The sequence below is a fragment of the Capricornis sumatraensis genome, chromosome 3 (assembly GCF_032405125.1).
Source record: "Capricornis sumatraensis isolate serow.1 chromosome 3, serow.2, whole genome shotgun sequence".
Taxonomy (NCBI): Eukaryota; Metazoa; Chordata; class Mammalia; order Artiodactyla; family Bovidae; genus Capricornis; species Capricornis sumatraensis.
Genome location: NC_091071.1, coordinates 84,401,494 through 84,420,667, shown reverse-complemented (window position 1 = coordinate 84,420,667; position 19,174 = coordinate 84,401,494). Strand labels below are relative to the sequence as shown.

Below are 19,174 nucleotides of genomic sequence, written 5' to 3'. Positions count from 1 at the left end.
CTAGGTTTAAAATACAATTAGATAATTGACTATTAGCGTGGAAGCGCAAATAAAGCCAAGAGAGTCTCATAGCAAAGTGAAATTGAACCTTCAAGCGACATTCTTAAGTTGGCAGGAATATCTGCTTCTCCTCGTCCAGCTCCTTGCACTCTGAGAACCAGTGTCCAATAAGACTTATGATGTTTTTTTTTAGTGGAGGGGGCACATCGACTCTCGAGGGATGGAGTGGAGCAGCAAAAAGAAATACACAGGATAAGGTCGTTGGGTGCCGCTGTCACTGCAGGGTGCTATCAGCTTCCGGGACCAGGCTATCACTCTTGTTAGAATCAGGACCAGAAATTCAAACACTCTTTCCCTCTCTTGATCCCTTTCCGAAAGCGCAAGGTCGGATCGAGAGACTTCGGCAGTCGCCTGGACGGTAAAGAAGCGGAGCCCACCAAGTAACTGGCTGTAGCACTGCTCATCCGTGTTTGGTATTAAGGGCAACTCTCCATAAATTCAGGGCATTCTAAGCAACCCCTCACCGTGGGTCTAGAAACTGTGAAGACTAAACAATTAGACCTTCTTTCAGAGCTGAGAAGTGTCTGGTCTTGTCTTCTAACAATGATAAAACGTTTTTCACTGCTGAAACGACACACAACAACTGAAATTCTTAAAGGGACTTGGGAAGGAGAGGGCAATATGAAGCCCCCAGTGTAAAGTTTTCATCTCTTTCTAGAGAAGTTCCACACAACGTCTGTCTCTGGCAAAACAGCGTGTCTGTTGATTTTCCTGGCCTTTACTCCTAGCAAGACCAAGACAAGCAAGTCCTCAACCTCACGGATCCCGGAAGCAGCGGGAGAGATACCCCCGAGGCTCCCCCCACCGCACACCCCGGTGCTCAGCGGGGAGTTGGAAACCGATTCGGTAACTGTGAAGCAGAAAAAGCACTAGCCACTTTTCAGTTTAGGAATTACGACTAAATATACGCGAAGCCGGTTCAGTCTGCAAGCGGACACGGGAGAGAGTCACCCCTCCCTCCTTGCACCCCAAATTCTCGGGAGGCGCACTACCTGATACCACATTGGCCTTGGGTGATGCGCAGCCGCTGCCTTAAGGGAGAACCTGCAACAGAGTTCGTTTCTGGGTTCAACTCTGGAGGATTCCGAGTCGGGATGTAATTGTCTCCGGGCTGCAGACACCTGGGAGAAGACTGCTGACGGCTCTGTAGACTCCTAGCATTTCTAAAGAGCTTTCTCTTTCTCTCTGCTTATTAGTGGGCAGAAGTTGTGAAAAATAAAAGGAAATGGCAAGCCTCATCTTTTCAAGAAAGCAAGGGCGTCAAACATTTCGCGTATTTTTTAATCGCTTTATGTGGCCACCAACTTTTGCCTCTCAGTTACCTGTAGAGAAGCGCATCACGTGAAAATAACCTCAAATTACCACGGAGACCTGCCTTCTCTCTATTGCTCGACCCGCAAAACATGTCTTAAAAAAAAAAAAAGTAAGCAAAGGTAAACTAAAAATAAAACCTGAGAACTCTTCTGGCAATTTACTAACTCTGCATTTTAAAAACAATAACTCCTTTTGTCAATTTCAGTGACCAAGAGGCCATCTGTAACTCACTAGGATCAAGGAAGAAAATCATCCCCATCCTACACTTACCAGAATTTATGACTAGCTGGACCTCCAGGTTACTGAGAGGAAGCTGAGACCAAAAGTGATCTTACTACTTTTTTTGCCAAAAGTTGGTGCTAAATGGAAGCCTAGATACTGTGGCACAGTTTGTTCGTGCCTAAAAAGAACCAGGATCTGACAAATCGATATTTTATTCCTTATCCGAGAAACTTTTAAGACAGCTATATTATTCTAAGACAGCAAACTGAACCTCATCACTATTCACTGAAGTAGGAACAAAAGTTGTAAGAAATGTCTTTCCTGAGTTCTGTTCTATGCCAAAGACCACTGACCCAAAGGGACCAAAATGCTTTACTCTTCCTCCAAGACCTTTTACAAGGAATTGGAAAAAACCAGAGGTTATATACAATACACTTCAAATCCATGTAGACTGAGTCTTAAAAAGATACTTTCTAAACATTATGCAAGACAAAAAAACCCAACAGGACTTCAAAACTGGAAAAGTTCAAATGCTATCGAGTCTTTTGAACTTCTATGAAAGCTGCACTTTCAGAGCAAAGTTAATAGAAGAGTTTGCTTTCAGAGCAAAGTTAATAGAAGAGTTGAGATATTCTCACCTGATTCTGATAAATGCATGCTGCCACACTGGAAAGTTCTGGTTAAGGAAAAATGTTGTTCTGAATTCTCTGGATAATTAGTTCAATTTTCCAGTTCCTTTTGCCAGAATAGGTCTAGGTTGTCAGTTTGAAACTCAAATGTTGAATAAATGACCTATCCCAAATCAATCTCCAACTCTGTCTATTGTATACTGCTGTTTAGTAATCATTTTTACCTAACCCAGAAAGAAGACAAAATTCTGTTCATTTACATAGTTTATTGTTGTAAACATTAAAATTGTCTTTCTCAAAGAAAGAATTTATCAGGAAAAAAAATCAGCATCTCTAACTGTCATACACCATAGAAAAAAAGGCAGTGATTCATATCATGTGCCATACTGGAAATATACAAAGAAAAATACTACAGAATATGGCAATATTAAAATTCTTACTCCAACATAAAATAATATATTAACTGACAATCTTAGACGTTAAAAAAAAATTCAAAGTGCTCAGTAATTTCCAGGGAGTTATGTATATTATAAGCACTCTGGAAACGGTCAAAAGCTGCTGCATGCAAGTTTTGTTTAGCTTTAGACAACAAAATAATCCAGATATAAACTTTCTTTTATCAACATCAACGATACATACAACACTTACAAACAAGGAATGTTGGACGGTGTTACAAACACTATGTGTCCCTTTTGTCAGGATTTTCTGATGTGTAATACTTGTGCCCACCTATTTTACAATTGAGAAAATGTTTAAGCTCAGGTAACTACCAATCTTTATAAAATCTAGCAGACTACATAGTGTCTGAAATACTATTTATATAATATAGACATTACTGAAGTAGCAAGTGCCTATAACATTTTCAACCTAGAATCAACATGCTTGTCCCTTTTTTGTGTAGTTATTTTTTTTTTTTTGCAAACACACTTATCTTTTAGAATTTGTAATATTTATTCATAAATAGGCACAAAATAATTTAAAAAGCCAAACTGCATTGGATAAATTTACAAGCCTTTGCCTTCTTCAACTCATGCCACCCACGTAACATTTAGTTTTACTATATATTACAGCTTTCTTTACAGCAGAAAACTTTGAAATCTTTTAAAGGGCAATACTTGTGGGTCCTCTTACAACGTGTGTGTGTGTGTGTGTATGTGTATTACATTTATTTTAACTGCAACAACCAAATGTGGCCAAATGTTTTCCGTCACACATTAGCAATCTTCCTTCTGAACAATAAAATGATTTTTAAACTAATAATAAAAAGTTTATACCACAGTACTGTGTGTAGTCCGTGTTCTAAATCCAAGATGCCCGGAAGCCAAAATGCCCTTTCAGGTTCTGCCTGCAGGTTAGGAAATAGCAACAGTTTTTGTTTTTTTTGTTTCTGTTTTTTTCTTTAGGAATCAAGGGTCAGGGTGTATGGAAGGGGAGGGGCTGACTAGAGCTGAGACAGCTCAGGGGGATCTCTCTGCCCTTGTCACTTGTCCCCTCTGGACAGTTTTAGGTTTCTTTCCAGTTTGTCTGAAGTGCATGGAAGGAGGTCTTAGAAAGGTAAAGTGTCCAGGAAAAGCTTGTCAATTATTGCTGGTGGTGGTACCAAATCTTCCAGTTTCAGGTAGAAAATGCGCTGTAGCCCCTGTGTGCAAAGTGTACGGAGTTCTGGGAGCTTCCCCAACAGTTTGGACAAATAGTTGGGGCGGTTCAAGCCCCCATTATTGAAAGTCACATGGTCTTTGAGACAATTTACAATCTTGTTTTGCAGCTCCTCCACTCTCTTGGGTTCCTTGAGACCGTGTCTCTCTGCAGAAAACACAATCAGAAACAAAAGAGGAATGCACTAAGCAGTTAGCTAGCTGACAGGACCAGGGAGGATCGGCGGGAAAGGAAAGTTCAGGAGGAGAAATGCCCTGTGCCTGTGGTACTGACCTGTGACCATAGCCAGGGCAGCAATGCAGGAGAAGGCAGAAATGTCGATGTTCATATTCTGCAAGTTGGAGGAGAATTCAACAATGGAATCAATCCATTCCCCAAAGCCACGAACACATTGCAACCTGTGCAAGACCACCCCATTGCAAAAGATGAGTTTACCCTCCACTGGGTTGGACCTGCAATTAATACCAAAGAGAGAGAGGGGAGAAAAAGAGAGAGAGAGAGAGAGAGAAAAAAAAAAAGGCTAAACAACTAATTACTTGAAGAGCAATAAATGAGGGATTTAAGAGGCACCTAATTACCCAAGAGTTAATAAAACATAGACCAGTGGACCTTGAAAGGGTTTAATTTCATAACAATCAAGAACGCCCCCTATCCCACCTCCATTCTATTGATACAAGGCTTCTATGCTCACTGCTTCCCTTCTCTTCCTTTTATCTATTCCCCTTTCCTTCCTATCTTCTCTTTTATTTCACATCTGTTCTCCTCTCTTTCTCCCTCCACCCCTTTCCCCCTTTTCCTCTCTCTTTTCCTTGATTCCTCTCTTCCTTCATTCCCAGCCTTCCATTACCTGTAGGCTAATCGCAGCACAAATAGTTCTAAGAAAGCCGATTCAAAAAGCAGGTCTTGGTCGGCTTTGGGCAGGTCAGCGAAGCCCGGGATCTTCTCTGCCCAGCCCCTGATGATCTCCATGGAGCCAGTCAGGAGATCATAGAATTGCTGGATATGCTGGGTGTCATCTCCACTCATCTGATAGTCAGGGTTCGCCTGGAACTGGAATTTCATTTTAAAAAGCACTTAATGAGGTTCTCTAAAATATATAACCCGTGAAATTGCTAACCTCATTTCTAGTAGGGGAGCCAGGTTTTTATAACAATTAAACCTCTCTCTGACCAGTAAGGAAATTAGATGTTCCGGGGCAATTAATTCAATTAGGGATGGTGCTATGAGGTCGCTGCTTTAAATATGTAAATTACCATTTTCATACAGACTAAATACAGTGCCAACCAGCCCTGGGAAATGTTCACTCTTATCTCCACGAAACAATTGACACGTTAGTATTCATGCCAGTCCCGGAGTGGGTCTTGAGCAGAGTCACCCTTTGCAAATCTTCATAAAACTGCAGTGCCGTCTAGGTTGCCCGGCATACTTCCTCCAATTAAAGTCCACACATACCTCATAGCTGGGGTAAAAGAGGAATCTGACCACTTGATTCCCCCACCCACTGCCATTCCTGACACCCTCTCACTTCCCCTTCCCCAACCCCAAGCAGGTGGCCCTCTCCCTGACAGCACCAGAGAAGGTGGGGATTCAAGCTTCTCCTTGGAGGACTGGGGTAGAGCCCAAATGGGGGCTTTTGCATCACCTCTGGTTTGGGCATCAGAGGCACTGGTGTGTTGAGTATGTGTGTGCACCCAGGTACTGGGAAGGGGCCTTAAAGAGATCTGACCACTGTGGCCCATCTTCTTTTCCTTCCCTTGCCCTGTCATGTCCACACCCCTAGCAACACCATCTTCTGTGGCCCTGCCCAGAGCAGTGAAGCCGGAACCTTGCATGCCTCCTCTGTCCCTTGGGTCTGAGGGGCCTGAGGGGTTACTGACAGGTGTGGGGAAGGGGTCCTGCCCATCTGTCGGTTTGTCCAAATGAAACCCCCTCCAGCTTCTTACCCTGGAATAGTCCAGGCTGGTCATAGCCGGGTTGGAGTCGACATGGGCCCTGACGAGGGCACTGATCAGACTCACCGGGGGCGAAGGGGGAGAGGGCTCCTGGGGGCTCTTCGGTTTGGAAGGTAAACGACCTCTCCGGCCTTTTAAACTGTCGGTGCGAACCACTGCAAAGGAACAGTCGGGTGAGCGCGGCTCCCCCAAGCGGGACCCAGCTGCCGCCTGGACCCCTCCCCAGGGAAGGCCACAGCCGCCGGGGGCGCCCCTGCATCGGGCAGCACAGGGGCCCAGTGCTTGTAAAGCCTTTACTGACGAGAAGCATAAAAAATGCGGGGTTGTTTTATGTCTTCTTCCAAATGGGTCGTATAGTTAAAGGCGAGGAGGTCCCGGCGGCTTTCTCTTGGGCAGAATGGGCTGGCATGCAGCTGCCTGGTCATAGAGGCCAGAGGCGGGTGGGAGAAAGCCGGAGAGACCCTCCACTTCCCCTCGCCCGGCTCTGGGAAGTAGAAAGCCGGGTTAGGATAGGGGCAGCAGTTTCCCAAAGGCGAATGCTGGGGAGTGGGCTGTTTGTCCCAACCTACCTTCTTTGACCATCCCAACAGCCAGGCACTTCTGAAACCGGCAGTACTGACAGCGATTCCTGCGCCGCTTGTCCACTGGGCAGTTTTTATTTGCTAAACACACGTATTTCGCGTTTTTTTGCACCGTGCGCTGCAAAAGGAGACAATAAAGGCCGGGAAAAATTTTTTTTCTCTTGAAAGTCCAACAATTCAGGGAATCCAGGGACAATTTCTGAGAGGACAGGGTCCACACTCCCTCACCATAAACAAACACATACACAACTCCTCCTTATTTTTCCCTTTTTCCTTTCTCTCTCTTTTCTTTCCCCTCCCCCAGGGCATTTAACAGAAGAAAATTGATAGCGTTAACATTTGAGCTAACCTTCCGCTCCTTGCTGTGTTTTATATGCCAAGAGAAGGAGAAGGAGACGCTCAGTAAATACAAATTCGTGGGCATTCATATTATTTACATTCCTTAGAGACCTTCTCTATTTAAAATGATAAGATTATTCAATCAGGATGGCGAAATAAAGAGATCACTTAATTTGACCACAGGGAATTCTGTTCCACTTGGTTAGCTCAGACACGGTTCTCTGTCCTAACCAATTTCAATCTGAACCAAGAAGACAGCTCCTAGCACATGCAAATGACCCTCTTCCAGCTCAGCTCCAGCAACTTCAGGCGGGGGGCGGCCAGGGTCGGCCTCGTGAGGAGATGCGACCCCGGGTCTCCCCGCCTTCCTACTTGCCCTTCTCAGGCACCCAGAAACCCCTGCCACAGCCCAGGGGCGGAGGCAAGGCAGCTTCCAAGGACCCAGGGAGTTGCCGGGGACCAGTGAGGGTCCGCAGCCTGAGCCCCAGCGGAGCAAGCACTCTGAGGCTCTGGGCAGTAGGGGGCCCCTACCTGCCTCCTCCGCCCCCGACCTGGCTCACCTTAAAGAACCCTTTGCAGCCTTCACAGGTGCGCACGCCGTAGTGCTGGCAGGCCGCGTTGTCGCCACACACAGCGCACAGCCCTTCGTTGGACGGGGAGCCCCGCGACGGCGGGGAGGGCACCTGCGTATCGAGCAGCTGCGACGCGTGGCCGATCTGCAGGCCAGGGAAGCCCATGGATGCGGGCTTTCGGATGGGGTTGGGCACGGCGAAGGTCTGCCCGTCCACCACGTGGTGGCTGCCCGCTGGCTCCGGGTTCATGGGGACGTGCAGGGGCCCATCGAAGCGCATCTGGCAGCTAGACACGGGGGTGCCGGGGGGTGACTGCTTAAAGGAGAAGAGGGAGAGGCGGGAGACCGGCGTTTTCCTCTGTTCAATCATGTGGGTGGTGGCCACGTAGTTCTGGTGGAAGTTGTGGAGGGAGCCTGGGTCGTCCCACATGGGGCTGTGCTGCACCTGGAAGCCCGGGGTGGTGGGCGTCGGGGGCGAGGAGGGCTTGTAGTAAACGGACCCGGAGTGCGGCATCATCTCCTCGGACTGGGGGGGCAGGTGGCTGTGTTGCTGGTAGTTGTGCATCTGAATGTCTTCTACCTTAATGGAGGACTGCTGTCCGGACAGGGGCATTTGGTACAAGCAAGGTGGCTTGACGTCGTAGCCTGTGCTGTAGTTGTCCATAAAGGTACTGAAGCTGGGGAGAGAAGTGGTGGCAGTGATTTCAGTGTTGGTGAGGTCCATGCTAAACTTGACAAACTCTGGAGTTAAGAAATCGGAGCTGTATTCTCCCGAAGAGTGGTAACTGTAGCTCTGAGAAGCGGGGCTGGCTCCTTGAGGCGAGGACCCATACTGCGCCTGAACACAAGGCATGGCTGGAAATGAAACAGGGTAATATACACTCAGCCTGGTCAAGTGAACACTTTCTCCCGGGCTCGGGTACACCTGGAGCTACACCGGCAGCCCGCAGCGGTCAGAGAGAAAGAAGGGGCGCGAGAGGAACGGCGGAGAGCGCGATTACTGCGGATCGGAACAGTGCGGGGCAAGGAAAGGCTGACCCAATAAAGACCCTGAACTGGAAAGTTATTAGGGTCTCCATTCCCGGATATTTCCAACGTCTCCCCCTTCACCCCTTTCAGGAGTATTCCCGTTCCCAGGAGCCTTTCCTCTGAAGCTCGGGTTCAGCAAGCTCAATCCAGAAATGAAGTTGAATTGCACAATGAGAAACTCGTTCCCGAAGGCGATGGGTTGGGGAAAAAACTTAAGTTGCAGGGTTTGCGGGGAAAGATCGCTCGCATTGCCCTGTTTCTTGACGTTTAAGGAACTCAAGGGAGGGGGAAAAAATGAAGTGGCACTAACCTTCAGCCGAGTTACAGGCGTTTTGGAGAAAATTAAAGGTGGACAGTGTCGTAATTCAATGAAGGACAAAGTTTCCAAGATTTTTAGAAGAGCAGTGGAGAGCCCAGCCTGTCAGATCTCCTCCCTGAAATGAAGACACAGGAAGCCTTAGGGTGAATTTCTGGACTGATTTGGCCGGACATCTGTATCACTAGGCAGGCCCGTCTGTGCCCTTCTTGATTGTTTAGTTAGAAATTACTCTGTAGCCTTTATCAAACTTAGCAGTTAAAATGAATGTGTAAAAGAGATGGCTGGAAACAGAAATTTTCACCCATGGACTGTGTTAATCTTGGCAGAGAGAGGATTCTAAAGGAGGAAAGTTATTCCATGTACTTAGTTAATACTTATGATGAAATAAATTAGCCCCTTTGCTGGGTATGTGTGGGGCAGTGGGAGGGAGTGTCATTTCCACTTTAGTTTAATTCAGAACTAAATAAGAAGAAACTAGGGTTTAATAAAACACAGCATTGGAACCTTCTCCTGATTTTTTTTCCCCTGTGGTGAAATTGGCTTTTCATCTAGTAGAAGTCAAGAATATAAAATGTAAAAACAATCTCTCCCTCCACCCTTAGGAAGGTACAAAATGTTAGTAAGGCCTGGGGAGCCCTGAAGGCAATCTGAATGGAAGCATCTGGATTTCCTAAGAGCTTCTGACTGAGCACTGGGTTTGGGGATACAGGTGAATTGGCATTCACTTTTCCAGGAAATGTCTTTCATCTTTAATGGCCAAGGGGCGGAAAGAGGGGACCATATTTTGTCAAGAGCATCTTAGGTGAGTTGCAGAGAGAGGGAAATACTGCTTATCCAATATTGGCACCAGTGGTAGAAGCACCTTTCAGCATAGCAAGCTGAGCACCTTCCCTATCCAGCCTTGCACAATCTGCCTACTTGCTGGAACAAGGCATTCTTCTGTCCTAGTAATTTTCAGATGTTCCCACTTGGAAGGCATTCTAGAGCATAGACAATTTTATTACTAATGAAACAGAAAGCCAAACATCCAAGTCTCTTTTCCTCCCCCACCCCCCACCCCCGTCATAGTCTTGCTTCATGGAGGAGGGAGGGTAACCAGAAAAAAGTAGAAAGAAAGGGACTCTTGACCACCCCCCACCCCCAGCCCTTGACAGATATGCCTGTGCTGGATATTAACCCTCTGGTAACTCCGCAGCTTCATAACTACTCTAAATATTCTGTCTCTCTCTCTGTCAAACTCACAAACAAACGCGGCACACGTGGAAACCAGAAATTTTCAAGCAACTTAATAACAGGTCACTCTACCAACCACCTCTCCTCACTCAACAATACCCAGGAAACACGGGCACGCTTGTCCAGCCGCGGTGACACAGTTCCCAAGCAACACATAAACTGAAGAACTCTCTCTCTGTGTCACCTTCTGGGCCGCATCCAGGCCCCTCTTATACACAGGACTTGGGAGTCTACGTGTCCAAAGACCTAAATCAATTCCGCACTAAGAGCAAACTTTGCGCACATTTCCGCGGGCAAGTCCGCAGCTCCCCAAACTGTGCAAGCTCCCTTCACGTCCACCAATGAGGAGCCAGGAAGCCTCTGCGGGGTGGCAAAGCAGGAGTTCCGACAAATGCCCTCTGGAGCTGCGCACACCTACTCCCCATCCTCCGGCCCTAGTCGCACTCCGCGCCTCCGGCGCCCACTTCCAGAGAACCTGCACCAGACAAACGGAAAGAAGAGACGTGCAAAAGAAGAAAGAAGGATAATAGAAGGCGAGCTGTGCCAGCCGCACCTACTCACTTAGGAGTTCTCTGCGTCTCTCTTCATTCATTCAACTCGGCCGAAGTGTAGTTCCCTCCGGGAGTCTGGGTGGCAGGGTCGGGGAGGGGTGGGCGAGAGGGGCGAAGGGAATCGCGGCACCGAGAGCGGGGAGGGAGCAGGAGAAAGCGGCCGGCTGGGCAAGCGAGCGGGACCGCGGAGCTTAGCGCGAGCCACGGGGCGGACTGGCCCTGGCCGCCAATGTGCCTTTGTTTATGTGGCTCGCGCTGCCGCTGCCAACATTCACCTAAAGTCTCCGCGCGTCAGCGCGCGTCAGCGGCCCGCCGCCCAATCGCCGCGCGGCCGCTCTCCCCAGACTCCTGGCCAGCGCTCGCTTTGGTATATTTCCGACCTGACGTCACGAGCAGGGCCGATTTTAAGGTGGGAACTGTTCAGGGTTCACCTTGGTAGCCAGCTAGGTTTTTTTCTTTTTCCGAAAGAGGTGTGACCTCTCCACTCAGGTCCGCGCAGCCCGCAGCGCCTCGACATCTCACCTCACCTTCCCCCACCACCCCCCCCCCGCGCCATCGCTACCGCCCGGCAGCTCACACGTGGGGGAAGGTGCAACAAAAGCCCGGCGGAAGGGAACCCAAGCGTGGGCCAGGTACCCGCACCTGGAATCGCACGAGATGGGGCGTGCCTGGCAGCGCCCTAACCTCATCCACCCACGACTGCCACCCCCGTTAGCGGAAGTGAGTGCAGATGTCCCATGACACGAAACGCTCAGAGGGCTCCTACAATTGGCGTGGGATTTCCCTAGTCCAGGGCATCCCCCTTTTCTCTCTTTTCCTGTCCCTGGCCTTCTCCTCTGGCATATCCCACCCCCGCGCCCCAACACACACACTCTCCAAAGGGGAAGAGTAAGGAGGGCCTATTTTCTGTGTTCCCTTCTTTCCTGGCAGGGCTCACGTGCGAGGGAGGACGTGGTGCGTGGGGAGGGGAGGGAAAAGGAAAGGGTACCCGTGACCCAGCCCTTCAGGGACCCCAAAAGTCAGAGTGAAGCGTCGCCCTCTTTTCTTTCGCCGACAATGCAGCCGAGCAACGGGCAACAGGTGTGTTCTGCAGAAAGGTGCTTTAGTCTCACCTTTTATCAACTCTCATACTTCGACACTCCTGGGTGCCCATCAACTCGTGCCTTTTCACGAGTTTTAGGGAAATAAATCGACCCTCTTCTGAAGCACCAGGGCTCTGGAAGCCACAATCTGAGAGCCAAGGGGGCAAGATTAAACCCGGGGACACACAGGACGAAGCTGGCTGGATCTCGGCGAAGCGCACTTTGTGTGGTTTCAGCTCTCCCAGGAGAGGGCCCGGCAGGCGGCCGGAGCTCGCCGCACCCCCGTGGTCGCCCTAGCTTCCGCCGACTCCCATTCGCAAGGCAATCCACCCTCCAGACTGAGGGCACAAGGCGCTCTCCAGCAAAGAAACAAGATTCTCCCGGGCGTCAGCCCGCTTCCTGGTTCCTGGACCCGAGCTGGCCCGGCTTTGGGACTTCTCCAGTGGAGCGGGGGGAGCCACCCGGGGAGGGAGGGTTCGGAGGTGTCCCCTTCATCCGCCCGCGAAGATTTGCAGCCGCCCCTCCCTCTTGGTGTGGCTGCGGGACCCCTTTGCACCCCTCATCCCGATGTTCCCAGTACAGGCGGGCCGAAAGTGCCTGGGAACTCTCCAAGTCCCGGAGCCGCTCAGTCCTAATCTGCACCCCCAGCCCCCGCCTTTGCCCGCTCCCGCCGCTCCTGCTCCTCGGCGGCCGGAGAGGCATTGCCATCAAGTGCCCGGAGAGGCATTGCCATCAAGTGCCCGGAGAAGCCACAGGCTCTTCCGCGCTGCAGCCTCGGGAAAACCTACGTGACCACCTTAAGTTCCCCCAGATGTTGCGACTGCCGCTGCTGCCGCCGTAGCGGCTCGGCGGTGCCCTAGCGGGCAAGAGAAAAAATAAAACCAGGAAGTGTGTGAGACTGTGTGTGTGTGTGTGTGTGTGTGTGTGTGTGTGTGTGTGTGTTGGAGGGGGCGTGTTGTGGTGGCGGGTGAGGGTGTGCAAGTAGGGGGATGAGGGGAGGAGGGGGAATAGCTTATTAGCATGAGCTGGGTAGCGTCAGCGCCCTGTGGGCAGAAGCGATTCCACGCGAACGAAAGGGAAAAAGTGAGAGTTTGGAGAGCCGGAGAGAAGGAAAGGGGTGGGGGTGGCGGTGACGCAGGGGCGCAGGCATTGACGCACCCGCCCAGCTGGGCCCAAAATAGCAGCAGCGCTAGCTCTGTGGCGCCCTCCCGGGTTCCCTTCCCCTTCCGCAAGGGAGCAGGGCGCGGCCTGAGGGTGCTTTCCTTGATCCCAGCGGTGGGCCAGGCTCCCAGCAGCTATTTTCAGGCAGTCGGAAACTCAAGTGCAGCCATGCTGGGGTGGCAGTTATTATTTTTTAATATATTTCTAGGAAGGCGGGGGCCAGGAGAACTTTAAGGTTGTAACCACCACTCTCCAAACACAAATATGCAGATCTTAAGGAGGTGCATTCCCTCCACACGCTCCTCCTCCCTTAAACCATTTTTAAAAACAATTGGCTTTAGCCCGGGGTGAGTCTGCGGACAGTTTGAAACTTCTCTCCCAGTGAATGGAAAAGGTGTGCTGGAGTTCTTAAAGTGAACTCCAAGAAGACAAACACTGTAATATGAAGCATTGTTCTGTCACAGCAACCTGTCGAGTCTGGCTTCTTGGTAACAGCCTTCGCTCAAGTCTTTTATGCGCCCAAGATCGAAACGCAGTTTTCACAGCAGCTTATTGTTAACAATTATTAGTAACTGGGAATGAATCGAATATAACATCAACATGCGAGGGGAAAGAAGTGGCTTTTTGGCCTTCTTTTCTACAATCCATATGAGTTCTCTCCTCCTCAATCCCTATTCTACAATAGCTGCTAGGAAGTGTGTCTTCTTATTAAGACACATCAGAATCAAGACCGATACTCTCTTAAACCACTTACTGGGTAAGCTGTTTTTTGGGTTGGCGTTTTTGGTAGGGCTCAGATGTGCTCCGGGTGGAAAGGATCCGGTAGACATTAGAAAGTGTAAAAGAGAACCACCACGCTCAAAACACCAGACTCTTGTGTCCCCAACAGATTCTCATGAAAGGAACAGGTCTCAGTAGAAGGGCCAATGTCTGTAATTGACTGATGCTGTCAGTAGGGGGCCTGACTCCACAACATTCAGGATGATCCATCACACAAATACGTGCACAAGCACACACACACCATCACACAAACACACACAAGCACACACCGTCATACAAATACACGCACAAGCGCGCGCGCGAACACACACAAACACACACACCCCTAGCTATTTACTACTTAGTCAAGCTCCAGGAGATCCTGCAGCAGGCCCAGACATTCATATTCTGCTGGAATTCATAAATAACTACAAATCTTTGATTCTCTTCTATTTTTCTCAAAAAGGGAAACAGTTTAACACTGGAATTAGGTTCACAATAGATTTTCTTTATTTCCGCCCACCCGTATTTAACTCACTGTCAGGTCACAGAGGAAAAAAAAATCAAAATGTTAATAAAATGTTTCATTTTATCACCAAGCAGTTCAAATTGGCATATAGTTTGGAAAAATGAAAGCATGTTTTAAAATCCTATGATTACATGTTTAAATAAATTATAGTTTAGAAGAGGATTCCTGTGGGTGTATTTGCTAGTACATAAGAGAATGCTTTTGTGCATAGAGGTTTAATTACACATATAATGGAATCAAAATGTAGAATTGAACAACCTTTTAGAAAACGTTCAAATGATGCTCTAGGCTAAAAGAAACTGAAATTCTGCATTTATATGACTGCAATCCTACAAGATTCTTGAACGTAAATAGATTCTTGAATATAAACTACTTTATAACTCAATTAAAATGACAACAATGTCTCTTTCAGGGCCCAGAATCTGATATAACCTTAAATTATTGCCATGTATAAATACATAAAGTTACCCCAAATGAAGGTCAGTATTTTTAACAATTTAAAATAAATGGGAATAAAAACTGATCCTACCTGTAAGAGCTCCTTTTTTGAAACCAACTAAAATTACAATATTATTATTTCTGTCAATATACAGTATTATATGACCTCAGAAAAAGCACATAGGAAAATAATATTATCTTTTATGATATTAGCCAGTATGAAGCAGAACATATTGGTGTATATATATAACATTTTCATAAAAAACAATGTAAATGATACATACTCAAATCTAAATCTAAGCATTTTATTTTATGCAAGGCTAAGCAGATTATATTTAATAAAACTGAGATTTCTGGTATGATTTAGAAAGCAAACATGGATTGAATTCTTAATTCTATGGAATCCTTAATTCCATAAGGATTCTCTATCATAATTCATGGGAAAGGGATCTTCAGGGATTTATTTCACTATTCTCCCCAAATGTACTCAGAGTAGCCCTTAGGTCTCACGGTTAAAATATAGTAAACACACACAACTGTTATGCTATAAGAATCAACTTGAAGAAATTTCATAACATTAGTTAATGGAATCTATGTTAAGCATAAAAATGAAATTATTTTAGGTTATATTTAGACAAATTTCATGTCATTTGTTGTCATTCAGTTTTATATTAGTGATAGAAATTTTCACTTTGAAAAAAAAATCTCAGTTTCTGAAAATACAAAATCATTTTTTAATATGGGAGGTTTCTGGTTATTTACTTTGCCATTTCACTAGCATTAAAAAGATATTAATCAACCAATTATTTTTTCCTTTTCTATGAGATGCTTAGAGAATAAGTAAAATGCTTAGCTGGTAATTTACATTTTGGGTAGTTGTGGCTTTTACTCAGTTTTACCCAGCCCATTTTTCACCCCAAATCACTTAATCCAAAGATTTTAAAAATTGATTCTTACTTTGATATAGAACTCAGTTCTAGAAATGTGTAAAGATGTGCAGAAGAAAACAGCTCTCATTTTTTCTAGAAGCATCTACTTGTAAATTAAAATTATAAAACTGAACATATGGTAAAACCTCATGCCACTCAAAAAGTATTTTGCATAATAAAAATCCTTCATCTTTTCTCTAATTCCTGACTCTCAGTAACTACTCCTAAATACTTTTAAATTAACCACTTAATACTTTTTTTTGTTACTGTGGTAAAACACAAATAAAAATTACCATCTTACGATTTTAAATGTACAGTTTAGTCGTGTTAAATACAGTCATCCTGTTGTGTACCCATCACCACTACTCACCCCCATAACTCTTAATCTTATAAAACTCTTAACTCTGTAACCATTTAACAATAATTCTCCATTCTCCCCTCCTCCCACACCTAGCAACCTCCAATATTTTCTTATGTAAGACTTCTTTTTGATTAAGTAAAGAAGGGTTACTTTGGTTTTAAATTTTATTGCTAATTTCACTAAACATGGGAGTCATTAAAAGGTACAAAGTCCTGAAAAATGCTTTAAAGGTTCTGAGAATAAGGTGCTATATGCTAAGAAAACACCAAGGGCATTTGAAATTGTAACAGTAGCTAATAACATCAGTAACTATCAAAGTACTATGTAGGATTTTCTTTTAGTAGATAAAACACATACACTTTGCAAGATTCTTCATGGTATGTAACAGCTAGCTAGTTTTTAATTTTACCTTTAATGATAAAATAACCACCTTTTTTTCCTCAGCCAGTTCCTGGCTTATAGGAACTTTTCAATTTTATAAAAACTGAAGACATGTTATTGATATATTATGACAAAGACATATATGCCCTCTTCTTCAACATAATTCTGCAATTAACAAGCCTACAATTTTAACATTACAAAAGTAACTTATAGCAAGGACCCTTATAGTGATAAGTAATAAATCTAATTACCATATTCTTTGAATAGATGTAATATAAATTTCATTGCTCACTTAAAAGTTCTAAAGTTAACAGCATAAACTTGAAGTTGAGTAATTAAGTAATCCTTATATAGACACTTATTAAAGTATTTATACATATTATCTTAAATCTACATCTATCATTTTGCCAATTAAAATTAGGACTTTAATTGCAATTAAGTAATTTAATTGCCAATTGAACAGCAAAATTGCTAAGTGACTAATTTTAATGCCTATTTTAATTACCAATCATGACTGGGGAGGGAGCTAATCAAGTTACATCAAGCAGTACCAGAGTAATGATGTGAAGAAAAAAAAAAGTAGAACAAACATTCAAGGCTACATGCTTTAAAAAAAGAAACATAAATAAATGCAAACACAATCTTATAAATGTATAAAAATACTGTATTTCAATATCTGAATACAGAACATGAAACAGAACAAGATTAACTAAAGAAGCCTCTGTCAATCTTCAAAGTAAGGAAAACCAAATCAAATTTTTATGTATTTACATGGCCCTCACACTAACCCAGATAAAAACAAAGCTGAATATAGTTGAGAATAAAAGACTGTTTCCTGCTTGGCTGGTTAAATATTTACAGATTGACAGTTTTTTTTTTAATTTAAATGAAAGGTTATAAAAGAGAAACAAGTTTCCAACACAGCAATATGGGTTTTAAATTTGAAAAGCAAACAGGGCCAGTGCAGTGGGCCTGTATACTCTTTCCTGAGGGTCTCCTCCCCACCCCCACCCACTCGAATGACGTGTTCTAATAGAGGCCTAATGCCTATCCATAACTTGTTCCATATTACCTTGAGAAAGGCGTAAATCTGTCCTATCTTAAATAATTTAAAATACATTCATAAGTAAAAAAGATAAGAAAGCACCGAGGATTACATCACAATTAAAATTACTCAGAGCATGGGGAATATAGCTTGTCCTGATAGTATTTCTTCACTTTCAGTTAAAATATACTTGCCAGCTCAAGATAAACCAGCAGGCAACCAGAAATACTGATGAAAATCTTGGCCAATATAAACACATTTTCAAAAGTTTTCACATTCAAACAAATTCTCAGATTAGCAGTATGGAAGGGCCATATTGAAAGAGGGAGGTGAAGTTAGGGGCTTAAAAATTAGAAAGTGATTCCCTGATCGACAATAACAATGCCAGTACTTTCAAGCTAGAGGGATCGCCTTGGCAGCCAGCCACCTCATCTAGAGTAACAATGGACATCCATCAAATCTTCACTTCAAATAAGTCATGATGCAAGATGCACATCTTGTTTTTGTTACTATATATGTATACCAAATACACACATAGTTTTTGTCCACAAATGGGCCTGAAATTATGAACAATGTATGTAATATTTTAACTTGAGAAAAGGCAAATATTGCTGCTTAGGATTTTATGTACTAATGGACTTGAATTGTGAAATAAAGCACAGCAGGACTTTCAGCCTGGCTTTTGAAGAACGAAAACGTTAATAATCACTGGGCTTGACAAAAGCCTGCAGTATCTGCTCATGACAATAACAGCTTTATAAGGCGAGTTCTGTGTGACTGATTAAAGGACACACTCACAACCTATTCAGAAGTCATGGAGATGTAGTCATGATTAACAGCCTCACTACAGATCAAGGTTAAAACTCATTGAATGCTGATGCTACAGAGAAATACAATTTCAACCATTAAAAGATTACCCCAAAACAGTCTCCGGTAAGGGTTGTCATAACTCAGATATATCTTATTTTGTTCTGTATAAAATTTTCTATTTACATACACAAAAGATCTTATATTATTTCATAATTATCAAAATCATTGCCCAGACTCAAGCAAATCATTACCTATTACAAAAAGAAAAAAAAGATGTTATCTTGTAATTTAAAAATGAATTATGAAACTTATATGACTCAAAATGTTTTCAGACTATGTCTATTTTGTGTATTACCCGTTTATCAGTTCACATGAATTAATGTGGTTTATGTATTGTTGGAAGCAAAATCTTTTAAAAGATAGTACACCCACAGCTTTCATATATCCCTTAATAGGAAAAAGTTTTTTAAGAGTTGTAGCATTTTACTTTGTTTACCCTTAAGTTTCTTGTCTTGCAAGGTTGCCTTTCTGTATTAGTGAAGGAAAAAGGAGGGATACAGGAAAAGACAACCATGTTTATAATCTGAAATTAGAGCCAGTCAAACATTTTATTAATCACCAGGATATTTTTTAAAAGACCTGGGAAATATTACAGAATCATTCTACTAGGATCTAACAGTGACTTCAGTATGCTGTCACTGACATGTTCGGAAGAAAAAAAAACAAACCACCAGTACCACCACAGACAGAATTCAAGTTCAGGTACCCGCATAGTTGAGGGTGTGGATTGCCGGGGAGGGAACAGAAACTTTGCTGAGGTCCCTATATTTCATATTTTTGAGTACATTTTTGCAAGTTACTTTCCTAAGAATGAAGTATTAAAAAAACAGAATTTCAAAGAGTTAGTAAATGGATTTAGGAGTTATAGTGGAACGATTCACAAAATAGATTTTTCTTGGGAGAACTTTAATTTGGGGAGTTATGAAAATATGGTGTTCCTGATGATTGCTCTTAAGTAACTAGCTCTGGAAATCGTATTTCCTATTTCTCCATACTCTCTCAATTAGTATTTGGTCAGCTGATTGGCAATTACCAAGACAACAGTTTCGCTAAACTTTTATAAACTATAAGGGGGGAGGGCGGGGGAAGGACAATACAGAAAGGGATTTTTCAGCCAGAATGGTTTCACAGAGCCCCTCACACTACAAATAGATGTTATAAAA

The 19,174-nt window shown here is 44.5% G+C and overlaps 1 protein-coding gene across 3 annotated transcripts; it reads right to left on the bottom strand.

The window, feature by feature from the left end:
- Nucleotides 1-2,590: 2,590 nt before the first annotated feature.
- Nucleotides 2,591-10,649, bottom strand: NR4A2 (nuclear receptor subfamily 4 group A member 2). Of its 3 annotated transcripts, XM_068969548.1 has the most exons (8): nt 10,467-10,649; nt 8,664-8,787; nt 7,314-8,179; nt 6,403-6,532; nt 5,825-5,988; nt 4,729-4,931; nt 4,155-4,333; nt 2,591-4,028 (listed from the first exon to the last, which is right to left on the bottom strand). In XM_068969548.1, the coding sequence occupies exons 3-8, from the start codon at nt 8,175-8,177 to the stop codon at nt 3,772-3,774; spliced, it is 1,797 nt and encodes a 598-aa protein (XP_068825649.1). In that variant the 5' UTR covers nt 8,178-8,179; nt 8,664-8,787; nt 10,467-10,649; the 3' UTR covers nt 2,591-3,771. The 3 variants fall into 3 exon arrangements, 2 of the variants coding, with proteins under 2 accessions (XP_068825649.1, XP_068825650.1); XM_068969549.1 differs by lacking the exon at nt 8,664-8,787 and having other exon boundaries at nt 7,314-8,001; XR_011144693.1 differs by lacking the exon at nt 10,467-10,649 and having other exon boundaries at nt 4,000-4,028; nt 4,155-4,212; nt 8,664-9,504.
- Nucleotides 10,650-19,174: the final 8,525 nt, after the last annotated feature.

Bases quoted from the DNA above. Each gene is read 5' to 3' on its own strand.
- NR4A2 (XM_068969548.1), bottom strand. From the start codon at position 8,177: ATGCCTTGTGTTCAGGCGCAGTATGGGTCCTCGCCTCAAGGAGCCAGC. The intron at 4,932-5,824 runs GTAAGAAGCTGG...ATGAAATTCCAG, and splicing joins CCAGCCTGGACTATTCCAGG to TTCCAGGCGAACCCTGACTA. The intron at 4,334-4,728 runs GTAATGGAAGGC...TATTAATTGCAG, and splicing joins GTGCTGCGATTAGCCTACAG to GTCCAACCCAGTGGAGGGTA.